Here is a 19,264-nt window from a genome sequence, read left to right as displayed (position 1 = left end):
TGCACCGGATTTCCCATTCCTGCCCTAATCTGAAATAAACCAGCACCAAATGAGGAAAAATATGTGGGGTTTGACAAAGGTTTTTAAAAGTTGTATTTGCTTCTGACTTAGAATCATTTCAGAAATCTCCCCCAAACTAATGGTAATATACATTTCATTTTTTTCCTAGGGAGACATTTGAATGCCGCTTGGAATATTTATATAGCTGCCTCTTCTAAGCGTGTAGCAACAATTTGCTTTGTGCTCTCATTACAGGAATCACAGTTACAAACCTGAAGCTGTACCTGTGAATGGGCCTGGTAACACTCTCTTTTGTATGGACATGGGTTCTCAGGGATCAGAACACAATACATCAGTGGTTCTCAACCTGTGGGTCAGGACCCCATTTGGGGTCAAACGACCATTTCACGGAGGTCACCAAACCACGCTGTCCGCCATTTTTTCCCTTTTCCCTACCTGTCCTACTCCCTCTTATTGGTGGCCACACCCACTTGGGGGTCACCACAACATGGGGAACTGTATTATGGGGTCACGGCATTAGAAAGGTTGAGAACCACTGCAATACATGGAGAAGATATTGAATCTCTGAACTGGCAGCAGATCACAGCCACCAAATCTACTGATCCTTTAAAAGAACTCAGAAGAAAACTTTATTTTTGGCAATATATCAAGAAATTTGATTTCCCCAGGAACAGGTATTTTTAATTACTTCGGTAAATTATTAATAGCTTTGTTAGAAAGCAATGTAGGAATAGATATTTCTAAATATCTAGGGGATAGTTACATCCTCATCTCTCTCTCTCTCCCTCCCTCCCTCCCTCCTGTCATTCCTGCATACAAATACTTGAAGCTAAGACACAGTTGGCATAAAATTAGGACTGATATGCTCAAAGCCTTACATTTGAAATATATTATTCAAGCTAAGGATAGCTACATAGATGCATTGACAAACATTGCTAGCCATGCAGAAGTAGATAAACCTTACTTGCCTTTCACAGAACATCCATACTTTTGCAAATACAAGGACATACAATCTCAGCACATATAAGCAGCGCTTTCATATGTGCCTAATGGAGAACATTAGGTGCATAATGTGAAACTTACAAATTTATATGTGAGTGCTTTCTATTGTTTTTATCCAATATTTTCTTCTACTGCTATTTCTACATTATGCTAATTATTATGATTATTATAATTATTATGCTCTGTTATACTTCAATTTCTATTACATATCCTCTATATTATACTTATAGGATAGCTATTTGCATTATTCATTTCCTTTTTTAATATTACTACATGCTGTAAGATTACTAGCAATACTTCTTACAAATCCTGCACTGCTTTATGTCTTAATTCAGGCATGTCAAACTTGCGACGTTACGTGACGTCGCGTGACGTATCGCAACTTTTTCCCCATTGCTGGCAATTGGGTGGGCGCGGTTTCGGTATGATGCATCTCTCTCTCTCTCTTTCTCCTCCCTTTGAATGCCGCCACCTGTTTATTGGACCCGTGCCCCTCCTGGCTGGTTTCTGCCAGTAGGGAGGTGACACAAGGCTGGCTCCAGGCGATAATCAATGCCTCCTTGATGGAGGGGTCTTTCCCGCAACCTTTAAAGGAAGCGGTGGTGAGGCCCCTCCTCAAGAAGCCTTCCCTGGATGCAGCTGTTTTGAAGAACTTTCGTCCTGTCTCCAACCTCCCCTTTGTGGGGAAGGTTGTAGAGAAGGTGGTGGCGTCCCAACTCTTGCGATCCTTGGATGAAACTAATTATCTGGACCCTTTTCAAACTGGTTTCAGGCCCAGCTACAGCACTGAGACTGCTTTGGTCGCACTGACCGATGACCTCTGGTGAGCCCGGGATAGGGGTCATTCCTCTATCTTGGTGCTTCTTGACCTCTCAGCGGCTTTCGATACCATCGACCATGGTATCCTTCTGCGTCGTCTTGGAGAGGTGGGGGTGGGCGGCACCGTATTGCGGTGGTTCTCCTCCTACCTCTCTGACAGGCTGCAGTCGGTGTTGGTGGGCGGACAGAGATCGACCCCTAGGCGCCTCGATCATGGGGTGCCTCAGGGCTCGGTCCTGTCCCCCCTCCTTTTTAACATCTACATGAAACTGCTGGGTGAGATCATTCGGCGACACGGGGTGAGGTATCATCAGTACGCGGATGATACCCAATTGTATATCTCCACCCCGTGTCCTTTCAGTGAAGCAGTCAACGTGATGTGCCAGTGCCTGGAAGATGTGAGGGTCTGGATGGGGGTGAACAGGCTTAGACTCAGCCCTGACAAGACTGAGTGGCTCTGGATCTTGCCTCCCAAAGGTCAACTGGATGGTCCATCATTAGTCCTGGGGGGGGGTAAATTTACCTCCCTCAGTGCAGGCACGCAACTTGGGTGTCCTCCTGGACTCACAGCTAAATTTGGAACAACATCTATCGGCTGTGGCCAGGGGGACCTTTGCCCAGGTTCGCCTGGTGGACCAGTTGCGGCCTTATTTGGACCGGGAGGCTTTACTCACGGTCACTCATGCCCTTGTCACCTCAAGACTGGATTACTGTAACGCGCTCTACATGGGGCTACCCTTGAAGAGCGTTCGGAGGCTGCAGTTGGTTCAGAATGCAGCCGCGAGAGCGATTGTGGGCGCGCCAAGGTACACCCACGTGTCACCTATCCTCCGCGAGCTGCACTGGCTTCCTGTGGGTCTCCGGACGCAATTCAAGGTGTTGGTTATCACCTTTAAAGCCCTTCATGGCATAGGGCCAGGTTACTTACAGGACCGCATACTGCTGCACAGTTCCCAGAGACCGGTGAGGTCCCATAGATTGGGCCTCCTTCAGGTCCCGTCGGCCAGACAATGTCGGCTGGCGGGCCCTCGGGGAAGGGCCTTTTCTGTGGTGGCTCCGACCTGGTGGAATCAACTTCCCCCCGAGGTTCGAACTACTCCCACCCTGCTGGCCTTTAAGAAAGCCATTAAAACTCTCCTGTTCTGGCAGGCCTGGGGCTGATGTCCCTGGGGGGGGGGGCGGGATATGATCGGACATGCTGTATGAATGTATTTATTTTATTGTTTTATTGTCATATTATTGTTTTAATTTTGTACGCCGCCCTGAGTCCCTTGGGATTGGGCGGCATATAAATTTTAGAAATAAATAAATAAATAAATAAATACAAACACCTTTTATTCAGCTGCTTTTCTTCTTAGCTGGATTCCTGGATTCTCCTCCTACATCTCTTTCAAGGTTGCAGTTTTATTGGCAACTCTGCCTTGCTGATGTTGGGGAAAAGACTCAAATGGGGGGGGGCAGGGGGCAGCATAGGTGCCTAAAATTATTCTAAACAGCCTGCTCTTTAACTATACACTGCTCTAAAAATAACATAATGGGAAACAGGGAACAAGGGTTAACAAAACACTAGAGTTCTTTCAATAGATTCCTAGATTTGAATTCTGATGTTTTATTACTTTAAAATTTATTTTTATTTTTTCGATTCTATTAGCTATGTTTTCCTTTATTGTCATGTTCGAAAAGATATATAAAAGTTCTCCATGTTGATTAACAAGCCTCTTTTATTACTCAGACAGAGGAGTTATTTATTCAGGTATGAATTAAGAAACCAGAAATACAAAATATGTATCAATGGAGAAAACCATTCTCAATACTTGTAATCAAATCCCTTTTTAAAGACCATATTCAATGTTACATCTTTCAAATTTCATACCATTTGCTACTTGGAAATTGCATTCCAAAAGTTCTTTTTCCTAAATTCATAAAATGTGATAGTCAGTTCTCCCAAATGAAACAGTTCCTCAGAAAAAAGTACAGCGAGAAATTCCCATTTACCATCATTTCTCACAAAATAGGAGGTTATGGGCAGTTTTGCTTGCAATACTGCATTTTAACCACTGAGCACTGAAATAAATTAAAGATTTCAGTCATTTTATTGTTTTATTATTCACTGTTAAACTTAGAAATTCCTTTTTAATTATGACTACTTTTGGATGACACAGCCTGGCCTTGAATGAAGCATGAGAGTTTCTACTGAATAGAAGTAAGCCATTATAATACCTTCAGGTGACACCTAAAAACAAATTACTAATCAGTTGTTTACAATTACTTGTTTTGGGAAAGAAGCCCACTGGATATCTTAATGGCTGATCAGAGTTGGTCTTGCCCTGTCAGAACCTATTCAGTGGATTATACATTTGTGCAATTAAAGAAACATCATTGTTGCTAAGCAGAGAGCGAAGACAATTTGGACAGCATGGGAGCTAGTCATTTACTGCTCTAATCTCAGAGGTTGAGGAAAACAGCCTATAACCAAGCATATGCTGGGCATAATCCAGCAATGAGTGCATAACCAGGCAGAAATATAACCCCTTGATTAAGTAATAATCAATAAGATGCAAGAAAATAAAATGAAACCAGTAAATCAAAGGCTAAAAAAACCAAGAGGCATCTAAACATTAGGAATCTAAGCATGTGAATTTGTGCACCTTTTTTGAGAAATAATATCAGTACTACCTACTTCCAAGTAAAGTTGCATAGATTGGATTTAAATCTTGTATTCAGGACCTTGGAAGAAAGGTAAAAAGCTTGTAAACATCTCAACTTAGTAGAAACCACTGTGGCTTCTTAGGTAAAATTTGGCTCCCAACTATTGCAAAGGGTAAACTGAGAAGACACATCCTATAGTGATTACTACCCTACACTCAGAGACCTACACCTTAAAAAAGTGGCACACAACTAATATTGGATTTTGTTTTTGTGACAATGCAGTGATTTCAGTGGAAATTTGTGACAATACAGTTCATTTGAAATGAATGTAGTTAAAGAGTAGTTTCATGTGTCTTTAATTTATATTCATGCACTAAACACGCACATGCAGTACATGCACATCCACTCTAATGCAAGAGAATTACATGCCAAGCATGTTAGGCATCTAGACAATTACAAAGGCATCCACATACAAGTTCAATTATATTTTTAAGGCTTGTGCACACATTGTCTACCCAAAGTAGATGTCATTTGCCCTGTGGAAACTAGTTTCCCCAATGAAATCTCACTTACCTCTAGTGAATTAACTCTAGCTCATCTTAGAGCTAGCGTGCTGCTCCCTAAAGGTAAGCAAAGCAGTTTAACAAGGAGTAAATTTAATGTGTGCACAAGCCCTAAGGGATACACCTACATTCAGATATACAGACAAATAGGTGACTGTTAAATGATTTAGACTATTTGAAATATGCTCAAAAGTGGAAACAATAAAAAGGAAGTAAACAGATATACAATACACATGGACTCATTTCAAACATACAACACACACAAAATTAGAATCTAGCCCTATTGAAATGATAAAACATATTTGCAGAACCATTTCTATATACCAGTACTGTACACGATCTGTTCTATAGTCTAATTATGCTACAGCCTGAAATCGTCTCAGTACATCACAAATACATATTGTCAAGTTTTTTTAAATTACTAGGAAATTCCGTTTCATAGAGAAAAATTCCGGGGTTTCGCAAATCTCTTCTAGACTTCTTTTTCCCAATGCTATATTTATGATGCTTAATTTTTACCCAAAGCAGCAGCATACCACAAACTGATTAATTTATATTTATTCTTTTTTCCCCAGTTTTGCAAGTTTATACATTTATTTTGTACTGTATTCAGTTTAATCCAAATTGAAAAAAATCTGGATAAACATTCATGTTGAAATCCATACTGAAAGGTGTAATTTCACGTAATACAAATCTAAAAGATTATTTTTGAATTATTCATTGTGTATATTTTAATCTAAAATACACAAATGAATTTTGACCCTGTGTTGCATAATTAATGAATTAATACTAATTCATAGTTTTACCTGGAGAAAGATGTGCAGTGCAGCTGTTGAAGGGTAACAAAAGTGCGTATCTTCCAAGAACACTTTTTTTTAGAAATGTTTCCAAAAAGCATTGCTCCAGATGCAACATTGAATGGAGTATTAAAGGCTTCATTAGCATGCCTTGCCAATCCAACAATGGATTATACCACAGTCAAGGATATGTGTATGTGTTGGGATGGGGGTGGGCAAATATACTTCCAGTTACAAAAAGATTATAACACTGGAAAATGTTATGTGCAGGAGAAAAATGATCCAGATTGCATACCATACCAGCTAGAAATTATAGTCCAATGGTTAGAAGCAACAGGTTGGGGAAGGCTGATATATAAAAGGTATTTCTGAATTATCTAGAATTTTTTTTTTAAAAAGTTAACTGAATAATTTCAGGAATTAACTTATTACTTCTAAGGAAGAAGAGAGCATGTTTGTTTTAGAAGCCACTTTCTAGTACTGGAAAATTATTATCTATTCCACGTGTTTCCCATTTTTCTATCATGGAGGTCCATGATTTTTTATCCATTTTTTGGAACTTTGAGCTATGGGCAATTCTGTTTTGTTCATTTGTTTCCTAATTAGCAGTCTCCGCAAAATCTTCTTTTTGCTAGATCACTTGGTAGCAAACTGCCAATAATGTACAATAATTCTTTATTACCAGTTTTTATATTTTGTGTGTTTCTGATCTGCAGTGCTTCAAAGTTCTTACAACTGTCCTGATATATTTTAGTTTAGATTTCATGTTGAAGGTTCTGAAAGATATAATAACTTGTCTTTACTTGTTTTGTTCATTTTAATTTTATTGGTAATTTTGAAGCTCACTGGGAAATCAGAAAGTTGTATAAAGATGGAATCAGGAACAGATGGAAAGCTGCATTTCTTCCTTGGTTTTCATATTTTTATACTCTAAGAATTGAGTATGGTTCTGCACATATGGCAAAAATAAGAAATGGCTATGGCTAGATTTCCATATAAGATTCAATAACTAAATTTGAGATGAGATAAATAATTTAAGCTTTATGATGAGTTGAGGTTTATTCAATAAACTGTAGGTTCCCCTCCTTTTTTTTTTCTGAACATGCTTTCTACTATTTCAGGACCAGATAGTCATAAATATTCCCTTTTTATACTCCTCAAAGCACTGCTTTTAACTTACTCAAATTTGCACAAGTTTTTGTGATCTTCCTACAGCAATATTTCTTAAAATACATTAGATGGAACATCACTGTTTCCTGAATAACTCCAAATCCAAAATAAGTATTTTATGGAGTTTGGATCCATTCAGTTTCACTAGACATAAAAGTTCTCTATTCATGAATAAAGAAGAATAATTGCCAGATTTCTTCTGTCATCACAGTGAAATTATTTGAAAAAAATAATTTAATAATGTTATTGGATATAAGCTTTAAGTTAAAAGACTCTGACAACTATTATCTTTCAATATATATTTGAAAGATCATTTTCAGTACTTAAATATTCCAAAACCGAATATTGAAATAGGCTGAAGGTTACACTATTTTAAAGATTTTTTTAAAAAAATGTTGCTCTATCATTTGAGGTAATATATTGTGATATATAAACTCATATATCCTATTAAAATTTATAATTGATGTATTAAATGTAAGGGAATTTTAGAAAAGAAATATTAACACATATTTATTTATTCCCTGTTTTTAAAAGATAAAATGTCAAAGATACATCTTTTTCAAAATTATTAAAAATTATAAAAATATTATCTTGTACTATAAAGAAATTTAATATTGACTGTAAAACACTTTAATTCATTCACACGTGCACATACATACATATACACACTTGTGCGCACACACTGACATACACCCACTGATTACGTACATCTGACCTTTTTACCCTTGCCTTCTGCTTTTCTGGTGATTAAATGCTTTTCAGTCAAATTGTTTCTGCATGGCAAAGTCTGTGCAGATGAGACTTCACAGTATTCCTATCTAATCACCTTTCATGACAAAATAATTAATGCCAAGAAAGGCTCATTTTATGCAAATCTAAGTGTTACTTTTGCAACAATTTTTAGAGATCTACTACAGACTAATTTATTTAGTTAATATAGGCTATAGACTATCATATGCTATCTGATTTTGAATCAAGTAAAAAACTAATATTGTGTATATTCAGAAATGTTCCTTTTCTTCTTCCCTCCACCCCACCATTCCAGTTTGTACAGAGCAAGCCAGCATACAGGCACGTAAGACAGATATGTTCAGGCTCAAAAACCAGGAGCAAAGCAAAACTTTCATGGTAGGAAAGACAAAGGAATGATGCAATTGGTAAGTGAAGAGGGAAACTTTTCAATTTGATCTGCAAAAAACAATGTCTATTTGTTGGGTGGCTGGGTGGACTGCCATAGAGCAGGATTATTTTTGAAGGTACAAATTGATATCAAAGGCCATTCAGTTTCTTATTCTATATGAATATGTATAATATGATTTCAAACATTTCAGAACAAACTCCATCTTTAATTGATTGCAAATTATCAGTGCATCAGATATGCAAAAAAGTTAGAAGAAATTCAAAATGAATAGTTTAATAAGAAATGTTAGAATCAAAGCAAAGATTAAAAGTGAAACTTCAAACATGCCAGGTATGCAAAAATTTAAGGGCCTGTATAGTAGAAGGGTATTCTTTAGAGGTGAAGTGGAACCAATATTAATGTCAGCTGCAACACTTCAAAGCTACTTGGTACTGAGAAGAAAAATAGCCCTAGTCAACTTTTCTGCTCTATAAATAACTGCTGAACTTAATCTATCTCTCCTGTCCTATATTTAACAAACTTTAATTAAATGTACTGCAGTGTACTGTATAATGTTTAGAAAATGTACTCAATACTCCTAGAGATCCATAAACCGCCTTCCCTCATGTTTTTGAGAAGTTCTTAAAAGGTTAGGATTCCTGGTGTACACACTGAGGCCATTTATTATTTGTTTCATTACTAGTATTGTTAAAAGCATTGCTACTTTTTAAAATAATTTAATTTATTCTTATGATTGCTTATTAATATTTTAACATGTAACTTGCCCACAGTCTGTTGTTTTGGGTGGGTTATAGAAACCTGCACAATCAGTCAATGTTACATTTCACATATTTTCCTACTAAATAGTGTGGCTGTCCTATGAAGAATGGAACATATGTGTGATTAATTTATCTGATCTCAGTTCCAAATTAGAATTTTATCAGGAATGGGAATTAGCTCAGTAGAGTTTATTGAATATTTTGAAATTGTAAATAGTATTGGGGTGGTGTTATAATTAAATAATGGATTCTGCCAAACATAATTCTCTCCACTTATGATAATGAATGATATCCCTTTTCATCACTATAGCTGCAGCTGGTCAAGATCTCTATAGATACCCACATTGAAGAGATGCCAAATAGTGAACAAATCATACAGATAACTTTTGCAGTGCCAAAATATTCTCTGAGCTGGAATTTAGCTGGTTCTAATCATTTTTGTAAAATTTAGAGTAATTCCTCCTCTCATGAAGTTTCTTTTTCATAAATAATTAAGAGACAAATAATATAATTTCATTTAGTGTATAACATACTATTATAGAATGTTAACTTAGTTGTGAAGTTTTGTGGATTCAAGATTGAAGAAAAGAACTTGGAGAAATAAAGGTCTTGGAAATTTTTTTTCTCCATATCTGTTTCCAACTATTCCACCTCGAAAGAGTTGCCCTATAATTCTTTGTGAAATGGCAAGTAGTTCATTGCCCTAGGAAATTTAACATGGTTTTGGAAAATCAGTCTTGACTATTTCTACAACTTCCTAGGACAGAAACTTGCTTATTGTGCATTCACTCCACAAACTTTTCATAAATTTTTCTACTATACAGTTTTTATTCATGCCAAGCTAATTATGAGGGAAAGAAAATGATGCAACAGTCAGAAAATCCTCAAAGTTGTTCTAAAACATAAAGAAACAAGCATAAACAAAAACAGAAGAAAATAAGCAATCCTTAAAAAAACTTTAAATAAAAAGGGAGGGAGAAAAAAGGGAAGAGAATAAAAAAAGAAGAGATTAAAAAACCCAGAAAAGACAAATGAATATTAAGAGCAGGCACATTCATGGACAGACGCCAGCTACTTACGGTCACCTCGGTGATTGCTATATCAACAATGCTACCCACAACAATCAAGGCGTCAAATGTATTCCATGCATCACAGAAATAGTGCTGCATGTGTCAGGGAAACCAAAAAAAGAAAAAAAGAAAGAAAAAAAAGAAAAAAGAAGAGAAAGAAGAAAACAAACAGGAGAGAGAAGGAAAAAGGGTATAAAAACCCCCAAAGAAAAATCAAAAGAAACAAACAAACAAACAAATAAATAAATAAATAAAGCATGAAAGAGGGAGAGAAGAGAAAAAAATAAGGAAAGAAAGAGGTTATGCGGGCATAGTAAAAACTCTCTTACCACTCTAAAGTACTGGTTGCTCATACCTCTGTAACATGATGGAGGGTATCAATAAAAACCTGGTTAGTTAGAAAGTTACACTCAGACATGTCTGGTTTGGTTTTGTTTCATCTTTTGGGGAGGGAAAAAAGCACACATACCCCAATCTCTGTGCGCCTTCACCAGCCACAGTTGTGACCAGTGAAAAGAAAGGAGGTCTTCAACCCTCCTCCTTTTTTCCCCCCTGGGAGAAGGACGACGGCAAGGTCAATAAAAGCATGATTAGAGGGAAGAAAACATAAACCAGAAAAAAAGAGAAGATAACAAGTATAGAAGAAGAGAAGGAGGATTTGGTGGCATCCTAAGGAGGGTAGAGTTATACTCACATTAGTTTCACTGAGAATGACGTCTATAATGCTGCCAATTACGATGAGGAAGTCAAAAATATTCCAAGGATCACTAAAGTAACCCTACATAAGGGAGGGGCAGGCAGGATGGGGATTAAAAAGGAATGTTAGACAGACAGAAACAGTTCAGAATTGGCATTAGAATCACTGCCCTGATAATGCCAGGGGCTGTAGAAGAGCAGCTAGGATCAGGTGTTTCGATATAAGCACACAAGTTGGCATTACTCAAACATGTAATCCCATTAAAAGCAAAGGGATCAAGTGTTCATGTAAGAGCTACCTGTGTGAACGCAAGTTGGAGTTAGATTAATTCTGTCTAATGTGAAGGAGTCCTTCCTTTGTATTTTCTTTTGGTCTTTTTATGTGTTATACCAGGGTTAGGCAACCTTGGCTCTTTTATGACTCGTGGACTTCAACTCCCAGAATTCCTGAGCCAGCCAATTGAAGTCCACGAGTCATAAAAGAGCCAAGGTTGCCAACCCTGTGTTATACCATTGATTTGTGGGCAGTTCATTAGAGAGTAGCACTAGCAGGAAACAAATGGTTCCCACAGCTGTATTCTAAAAGGTTGTTCAGAGCCTAAAAGGGAGCATTCTTTATATTCTGTGGATAGGAATGGCCATTGGTGGTATTGGGCTCAGAGTCAATTAAACTATAACTGACATAAATCAGCTGTCTTTGGAATGTCCTGGAGACAGAGGAGAATTGAGCAGAAAAGAACTTTCTTGATTATGAAGAAGTGAATCTTTACCAATAGCTTACATGGCTTTAAGGCCCACTGAATTCAGGTTTCTCCTTTTATACAGACAATAACTGTCAGCTTTCATCCATATACTATTATATGTATTTAATTTATCCATTAGATCCACTTTAATATTAAAAATGAATTGGTGTAGGGTAGGACTTAAACTAAAGATTGGAAACTTATAAATCTTGAGCTGGAATTTGCTCTGTTTTTAAATTAAAAACTTAGGTACATTTCTAAGTATTTCAGACATTTTTGCAAGACTTGCAAAAATTCTTTTTCACACATCCACATTCTAAAATCATCTTCCCACTTTTTTCTTATACTATTAAATGGTGCATATGCTGGTTTCTGTTTACTATTTTGTGCTAATCTGATTTCCCTGTTTCTCCAGCTGTGGTCAATTTTCAAAGAAACCAAACCCAAGTGGCACAGGATATGTTCTTAGTACAGGAAACTACAGGTCATGGGTGAAATGTGAGCCTGAATTCCCAGGATTTTTTAAAGAAAAAAAAGGGGGGGATGGGATGGGAAAAGCAATTAGTTCCAACACTGGCGGAAAAACCAGGTTAGAAATGTTAAGAGGAAAGCAGAATTCACAGCTAGGCTAAATTCTGATTAAGGTCGTGTAGTTGGATATGCAATCCAACTAAACCTCAGTGGATTGAAAACTTTCTGATTTTTACTCCTCAACAGTTGGAGGAACTGTTAAGAGAGTTTTGTGGGGAGAAAGTAAAAGAGAGGGTGAAGTTAGCAAGAAATAAAATGCATTTTTGAAACATACATAAGGAAAATTTCCAGGCAAACCTTGAAACATAGGCTAGTTTGAATTCAACATTTTAATTATGGAGGGTTAATTTTCCATTTGTTATCCCATTAAAAGAGAACTGAGTGCATTGGGAATGGAAGAAAGTATCAGTAGGAGATACATCATTCAAGATAAATCATTCAATATTCTTCCTATAAATTTAGAGTAAAATGTTAAAATTAGTGGCGATGGTCTCCAGCATCTCTAGGAACTAGATCAACCTGAAATAAATATGGAATTAGACATTTATATAAAGGGCAAGGAAAAAAATGGAGATTAAAAGGCACAGATATTTTTGAGTAATAACATAATACAAAACATTCAATGCATACAAATATTCATATCCTCTGAACAGATGAAAGTTTTGGAAACTCAACCAAACTTGTTTCAATGAAATCAGAGTGGGTAGCCACATTTTTGGACGCTAAACTATGAGCAGAAAGTATACTTTTAAGTCTTTCTAGCATATGTCAAATGATTCTTAAGGTCTAAATTAAATGTGATTTAAAATAAATGTCTTATTTTATTTTAAAATCAAATACCCATTGCAGTGTCAAGAATCCAAATTCAGATTAAAACAGTTAATTCTCTTTCCTATTCATGCTATGTAAGTAAAAAGCTCCCACTGTGAATAGCAGATTCAATGGACATGTAATTTCAGCTGGGACTACAGAGAGATGAAGGTTTAACTATCACTTCCCTCGTGTCTTTGCCTCAATCTGGATTCCCTACTCCTTCTATCTCAGTTCTTGCTATTTGCAATTAGCAATATGCATGACAGATCTATCTAGTTTATCTCTCAATAGAGATAAAAGCTGTACCAACTGTAATTATCAACTGCAATTTTTTCACAGTCAGGAAAAGATAATAAAGCACACCAGAATGTTCATTGTTTCTGGCATGCATTCATTTTGTAGCTCACTAAAATCTCCTGTCAAAAGAGTTTTGTAATACTGTATTTTATAAACTGCACCCAGTAAAACACAAAATAGTCTACTGTAGCTACAGTTGTTATTGTATAAATTTTGGTAAGGTTATCATGACAAATACTAAATTATGTCTTTCTTCTGCCCCAAAACAAAACCTGAAATTAATAGTGCCACAGGCGCACTAGTGTAATCAATAACCACAAAGTTCCTCATAGGAATAAATTTTACTAGCCTTGGACCTGATTGTAAGACAGTCTAATTAATTTATTGATATACTGGTTTTTAAGAAATTAGATAAGTAATCAACTGCTAGGAAAAATATTTGTATATTTATCAAGCTATTAATGTTAGATCAGGCTTATCATACAGTGATTGGCAAGAAAAAAAAATCACCGTTGTTGTACCAAATATAAACTATTTATTTTTAGATAAAGGGAGAAGGATTTTTAAAATAACTTTAGTATGGTGTGACAGAGTGAGTCTATTCCCACTGAATATTTTAGAATTCATGGCCATCCACATTGCTTTTTAATCTTCTGAGCTCTTGGCTGTTGGCTAGGGAGATAAGCTTTGTTTGCCTTCAGTCATTATTAGGGTATTATTATTTTACAAAACAAAGCTTTATAATAAAAAAGGATAACTAAAAGCTAACCAAATTTAGAATAAAGCAGATCTTGTGATTTCAAGGGGATTTGTCAGATTTTCTAGCTTTACCAACTAAGATTACCAACAGTATTTTGGCTCAGTCATTTAGTGAAGTAAATGCATGAGGTTTTAAATGAATCCACTACACTAAAGTCCTGCTCCATTGACATATAGGCTTAAAACTCAGGAAAGAACAAGGTTTGTTTTGCAGAACTTAACTACTTTCTCAAACCAGCATTTCTTATGCAAGAGATATCACAGAACTACAGTATCCTGTGTTTATATAGGGATAACCAAATAATAGATTAGTATTGTAAAGCTTTCTGTCTTTTAGTTTTACCTTTTTTTACTACATACCATTGTGTAGTTTGAGAGACATCATTAAACATGAACAAGCTGAAATAATTAAAAATATTCTAATTTACTTTTGATTGAAAGTAGGAACATTTAGGAGTAGGGGCAGGCAGACTTTTAATGACAAGAGTTTGAGTGGAGTCAGATTTTTCAGATGAGTTTCCTTTGAGTTTGGGGAGGGTTTTTTGTTTTGTTTTTTAATGCTGACTAAATTTCTTTTAGGGCTTACTTTATTTTGTTTTAACATTTCTCACTTCAAAGTGGCTAGAAACTAAGTTAGTTTTAGCAACTATATTGAATAGTAGCTTTGAAGAATCCCCAAATGGGATTTAAAGCCCACATGGAGCCCTGGTGGTTCATGTTGCCAAATCCTGGTATGACCAGTCCTGAACTCAGCTCTCCACCTACATTTCCAGAAAGTCTGGATTTTTTAAAAAATGGCTAAACCTGTGTTGGGATAATATTTTTATAATCAATATAAATCAAGTAAATAACAACCCTCTATATTTTGCAAAACTCTTACAATTCTTTACTCTCTACTTGGTTTACTCTTCTATTTCTTTATTATTTTATCTGTTGAAAAATGTTCTTTAAAGGGAATTTCTTTTTAAGTAAGTTTGTTTGATTTTGTAGATGACAAATTACTATCAACAGCCATCAAGACATACTGAAAACCAAGTGTCTGAAATTGTTTCCTAGGCCATGTGGTTTATCTTTGCATAAGAGCTTTAGAAAAGGAACAGCTTATTGAAGCAAGGACTCCTCCATCTACGAAGGAGGAGGCATTTTCCCATCAGAAAATTTATTGTTGAGTTTCTTTTACTCCCAAGAGAAAAGCTAGGGAGGGTTTAAGGAAAAACAAATTGATAGCATTGTTTATTTTTGCAACTGAAATGGTTAGAGTGAAACAGTTAATCTCCCACCCAATGGGAGTCCTCTTGCTTTCTTGTCAAAGGTAGGTAGAGTTAGCTTATCATTCTGTTTAAAACTCCAGAAGAGTTCCCAGACCTCAAGTGGGAATTTCTTTATGTTACAGAATGCCCTGAAATTTTTTAACTCAAGAGGATATTTTTTTCCTCACAAATAATAGTTTGGCTTCACTGTTAAATACAATATTTTTTCTAGCAAAAAAACCCCCATAATCAATTAAATATGAAAACAACCATCAAATGTACACAGTAGGTGGATGGTATGGAATCTCATTTGTGCAAGGAAAAAAAGCAGAAGGCATTCAGAGTGCACCTGTCAAACCAGTCCTTGGTTTCCTTGCCTACTGTCAGCTTATCCTTCATATACTCAAAGTTTCCTTGGTCTTTCATGCTGGATGGAGAGAATGAAGTAGAGAGGAGTGCAAATTCCTCATATTTGTTCTAGTCCCATATTTATTCATGAACTATTTCATGAACCTGTCCTGATAGCCACAGAAACCCATGACCCACGGCTGCTTGTTGCCTATGTTAGCAGACAACAAAACCTGCTAAAGAAGCTCTCATCTAACATCCTTCAGCATCCCTTTGTTGGCCAAATACCAAGGAATCCTTCGCATCTCTACAGCCCATTTGAAAATCAGTAGCATTAATCAAGTCTGTCTCTGTTTGGCTGCAGCTCATAGGGCCACAATAAAGCCCTTCTTCCCCACTTCCAATTCAGTAGTCTCCACAGGATAGGGTAGGGTCAAAACAGCAGTTGACATATGTAAAAAAGGATGGTGCTTTAATCATGATGCTGCCACCTCCATCTTGTTTTGATCCTTCTCTCACTGATCCCATTGTCCAATTGATCAGCAATTAATTAGTAAGAACAAACTGCAGTGCAATTAGCAGTTGAAATGACTATTTTCATTAGGACTATTTCAGTAGTAATTGGATTTAAAGTTTTTCTTCTCAACTCCAGCTATCTTGATCAAGATAGTTTTTCTCTCCTACCATGAGTAGGTGAAAACCGCTGTCTTGTATGCATCAGGATGATGGGGAGAGTGAACAGGTTGTAGAGTCTGGTTGGCCACTGTGACAAACAGAATGGTGGACTAAGATGAGCCTTGACATGATCCAGTCAAGCTATTCTTATATTCTTTACACTGATCTTTCTCAATCAAACTATGCTTCCCATTTTTGATAGCAGACTAATGTAATCAAAAGTCTGAGATACTTGTCAATCAATTTCCTTATTCTAGAAATTAGTTCTAGTTCTAAAAATATTATCTTTTTTTGTTGATATTCTGCAGTGTTAATAGTTAAATTTATATTTTATTTCATTTTACTTCATTTGCATTTTATTTAATGTTTAATAGTTTAATTTTGGAATATTAAACACCTCAACTAAAATATTTAAATTTGGTACATTTTTGTTATTCCTTAAATAAGTTAGTTGAACAGTTTTATCCTATGCAATTCATCTTTATGTCAGAATTTTTTTTTTAAATTGGAAGTAGTAGTTGTTGCTGCTGCTATGGTAACTGGATTTGAATCTAGCCACTATGTATCATGGGCTCGTTATTAATAAAAATGTAAAGGTGGAGCCTTCCTATCATTTTTAATCTTTCTAATCCAGGTCTGAATTAATAGGGAGAGTGCTGATCACTTAATAGAACAAAAATATTCCTCTATTCTTGGTCTGCAATGTTTTGAAAACTTCCATTTTTATTCCCAGGGTCAATAAATTCTGTTACTTTATACAAATATATTTGATTAGTGGTGCAGAAGTTTTATCATAAATCCTCAACATACTTGTGTATCGTTTACATACTTATGGTACTGGCTATCCCCTTCTGTATTGCATTGGCTTTGAAGACTCATTTCTTGTGGGTGTCTTGACAAGTTTTCATGTGTCATTATTGTGAAGAGATTCTGTTACACAGGCTTTCTCTTTTTTGGCTCAGTGACTGGCATTTCTTGATGTTTTTAAATGAGCAGGGTTCTGTTACCTCCTTCTTTGAACAACATAGGAAAGCCTTTAGGAGTGCCTTTCTTGGATCTCTCTGGCCTTCTGATCTGTGACACCTTGTTTTCCCTTACCTGCTCTGCCATACCAGCTTGTTATAACGATTTCCTTTGAAGCCTGTAGTTTTGGCTCACTGCTTAACTAGATGTGGGGAACATGTTCTGAAACCTCCACATTTTATTTTCCTTCTCATCAAAATCAGTAACATTATGCATCTTGACAGATACAGAACAGATTCTAGGATTTTGTATACCTTGTACAACCAACCATGATTTCTGTCATACATCTGTAAATTCAATTTGATCCTCTTTTCTTTTGACATTCAAGCCTAAATCTTAACCTATCATGTACCCTGGACTGGGCTTTTTTCCATGTCAAAATGCATTGTACAAGAGATTGCATTTATGGTTTTGCTTGGGAACCTAATTTGCAATGGTGAATGTGTTGATTGCTTCTTCCCAATATTACACACTGCAGCATGTATCTCATCATTTCAATCTGTGTTTTTCTTTTTTGCTGTGGTGGCACAGTGGTTAGAATGCAGTATTGCAGGTTAATTCTGCTGATTGCCAATTGCCAGCAGTTTGGCAGTTGGAGTCTCACCGGTCAAAGTTGACTCAGCCTTCCATCCTTCTGCGGTTGGTAAAATGAGGACCCAGATTTTGGGGGCAATATGCTGATTCTGTAAACTGCTTAGAGAGGGCTATTTGTCATTTTATTCTATGTTTTCTGTTGCACTGCTTTATATAATCTCATATTATCTTTGCACACTACCTGAGACTTTTTCCTAAGCTATATTTCTTAGAATTTCTCTAATTCTTGAGTCTTCTTGTTTGGTCAATAAATATCGAATAGTCATCTACAGAAGACAATATATAATTTTCCACCTAGTATATTTTGTACTGACCCACAAATATTATAGCAAATAAACTCTGGGAGTTCCTTTGTTTCTTTAGTTCTTCTTTTGGATAAAATGGTCCTGTATCTTGTTCTGATCCAATAGCAGGATTGCTATAATTGATTTACACGTCATATTTTCAGGCATTTAACTAAATTCTCCAATTTATGTCCCCAGCCTCTGTGCCAGACATTTATATAGATGTTGTGTTGTTATTCTAGCTTTATTGCCTTCAAAATCCACATCAAAAGGTTCATATTATTAAAGAATATATTTCATAACTAATTCATCATATTGGGTTATATAGTTTTGGTTTCTTTTATACTTCACATCCAGAGTCATATGCTTCATTGAAAGGAAGTTAAATTGATCGGAGATGTAGAGGTCATCTTGTATTGTTAATGTCCTTTTTGCTTCCTGTGTATGAGAATCTCATTAGGCTTCCTCCATTCAGAATGTCCCATTTTCCATATATTAGATCAGTGTTTCTCAACCTTGACCACTTTAAGTGCTATGGACTTCATCTCCCAGAACTCCCCAGTCAGTTGAAGTCTCCACCACTTAAAGTGGCCAAGGTTGAGAAACACTGTGATGAACAATTGATATGTAGCCATCCTGTGTGATGGAGAAAGACAAGTCTAATCTCTTCTGGATTTTATTACTTTACACTCTGTCCTTTGCCTTTCTTTCACTGTTGTGGACTGATTCCATTCTCTTTGAAATATATGTAGGCTGGTGGTTTTGGCTTGTCTTTCTTGGGGTACTTGGCATACAGATGAGCTAGACTGCTGTTTGTCTAAACTTAGCTGTATGATTCTTCAGAGATACTTTTTCAGAATTATAGAATTCAAAGTCAGTTATTATAAAGATCTGCCCCATATCTTTCATTTCTAACAAAGAAACTACCATTTCATAGGTTAAGAATTGAGAAGTAAAGCAATTAGTATTTCACCTTAGATTTTCAGAGGTCTTGCCTCTCAAATTGCTTGACCACTGCAAGCATTTTATTCATATGCAAATGCAGGTTTTCATCTCTTAGCCTCTTGTAGTATAGAGATGTACTTTTGAAATGGTGAATTTTTCATCATAAAAGTGAGAAAGATTCCTTGATACCCTCAACTAGTTCTAAATTACATTGAAAGTAGAATTACCAACTATATCATTTGTGATGCATCCTATGTTCTTTAATACTTTCCTCTATCCAGGAGTCTTTCTTCTTCTAGCATGTATGCAAACCCTT

At 36.1% G+C, this 19,264-nt stretch overlaps 1 protein-coding gene and 1 long non-coding RNA gene across 28 annotated transcripts in view; one reads left to right on the top strand and one right to left on the bottom strand.

Moving 5' to 3' along the window:
- Positions 1-19,264, bottom strand: part of CACNA1C (calcium voltage-gated channel subunit alpha1 C) — a 590,134-nt gene that overhangs the window by 53,972 nt on the left and 516,898 nt on the right. For 14 of the 27 annotated variants that reach the window (XM_039359892.1, XM_039360686.1, XM_039359986.1 and 11 more), the window contains 2 exons: positions 10,685-10,768; positions 10,000-10,083 (listed from right to left, as the gene is read on the bottom strand). The exons of 1 other annotated variant lie outside the window; for it this stretch is intronic. In XM_039359892.1, the coding sequence (XP_039215826.1) occupies positions 10,000-10,083; positions 10,685-10,768 (168 nt within the window). The remainder of the gene's footprint in view (positions 1-9,999; positions 10,084-10,684; positions 10,769-19,264) is intronic. 12 more of the 27 variants (XM_039361825.1, XM_039361748.1, XM_039360422.1 and 9 more) reach the window with 2 other exon arrangements.
- Positions 1-19,264, top strand: part of LOC120316650 — a 39,092-nt gene that overhangs the window by 9,168 nt on the left and 10,660 nt on the right. Inside the window, exon 2 of the long non-coding RNA XR_005559032.1 lies at positions 8,067-8,178. This is a non-coding gene — a long non-coding RNA (uncharacterized LOC120316650). The remainder of the gene's footprint in view (positions 1-8,066; positions 8,179-19,264) is intronic.

Source organism: Crotalus tigris, unplaced genomic scaffold (genome assembly GCF_016545835.1).
Source record: "Crotalus tigris isolate CLP2741 ecotype Arizona unplaced genomic scaffold, ASM1654583v1 scf7180000017541.2806704, whole genome shotgun sequence".
In the NCBI taxonomy this organism is placed as follows: domain Eukaryota; kingdom Metazoa; phylum Chordata; class Lepidosauria; order Squamata; family Viperidae; genus Crotalus; species Crotalus tigris.
The sequence above is the reverse complement of the archived record's forward strand: the minus strand, read 5'-3'. Positions and strand labels throughout refer to the sequence as shown.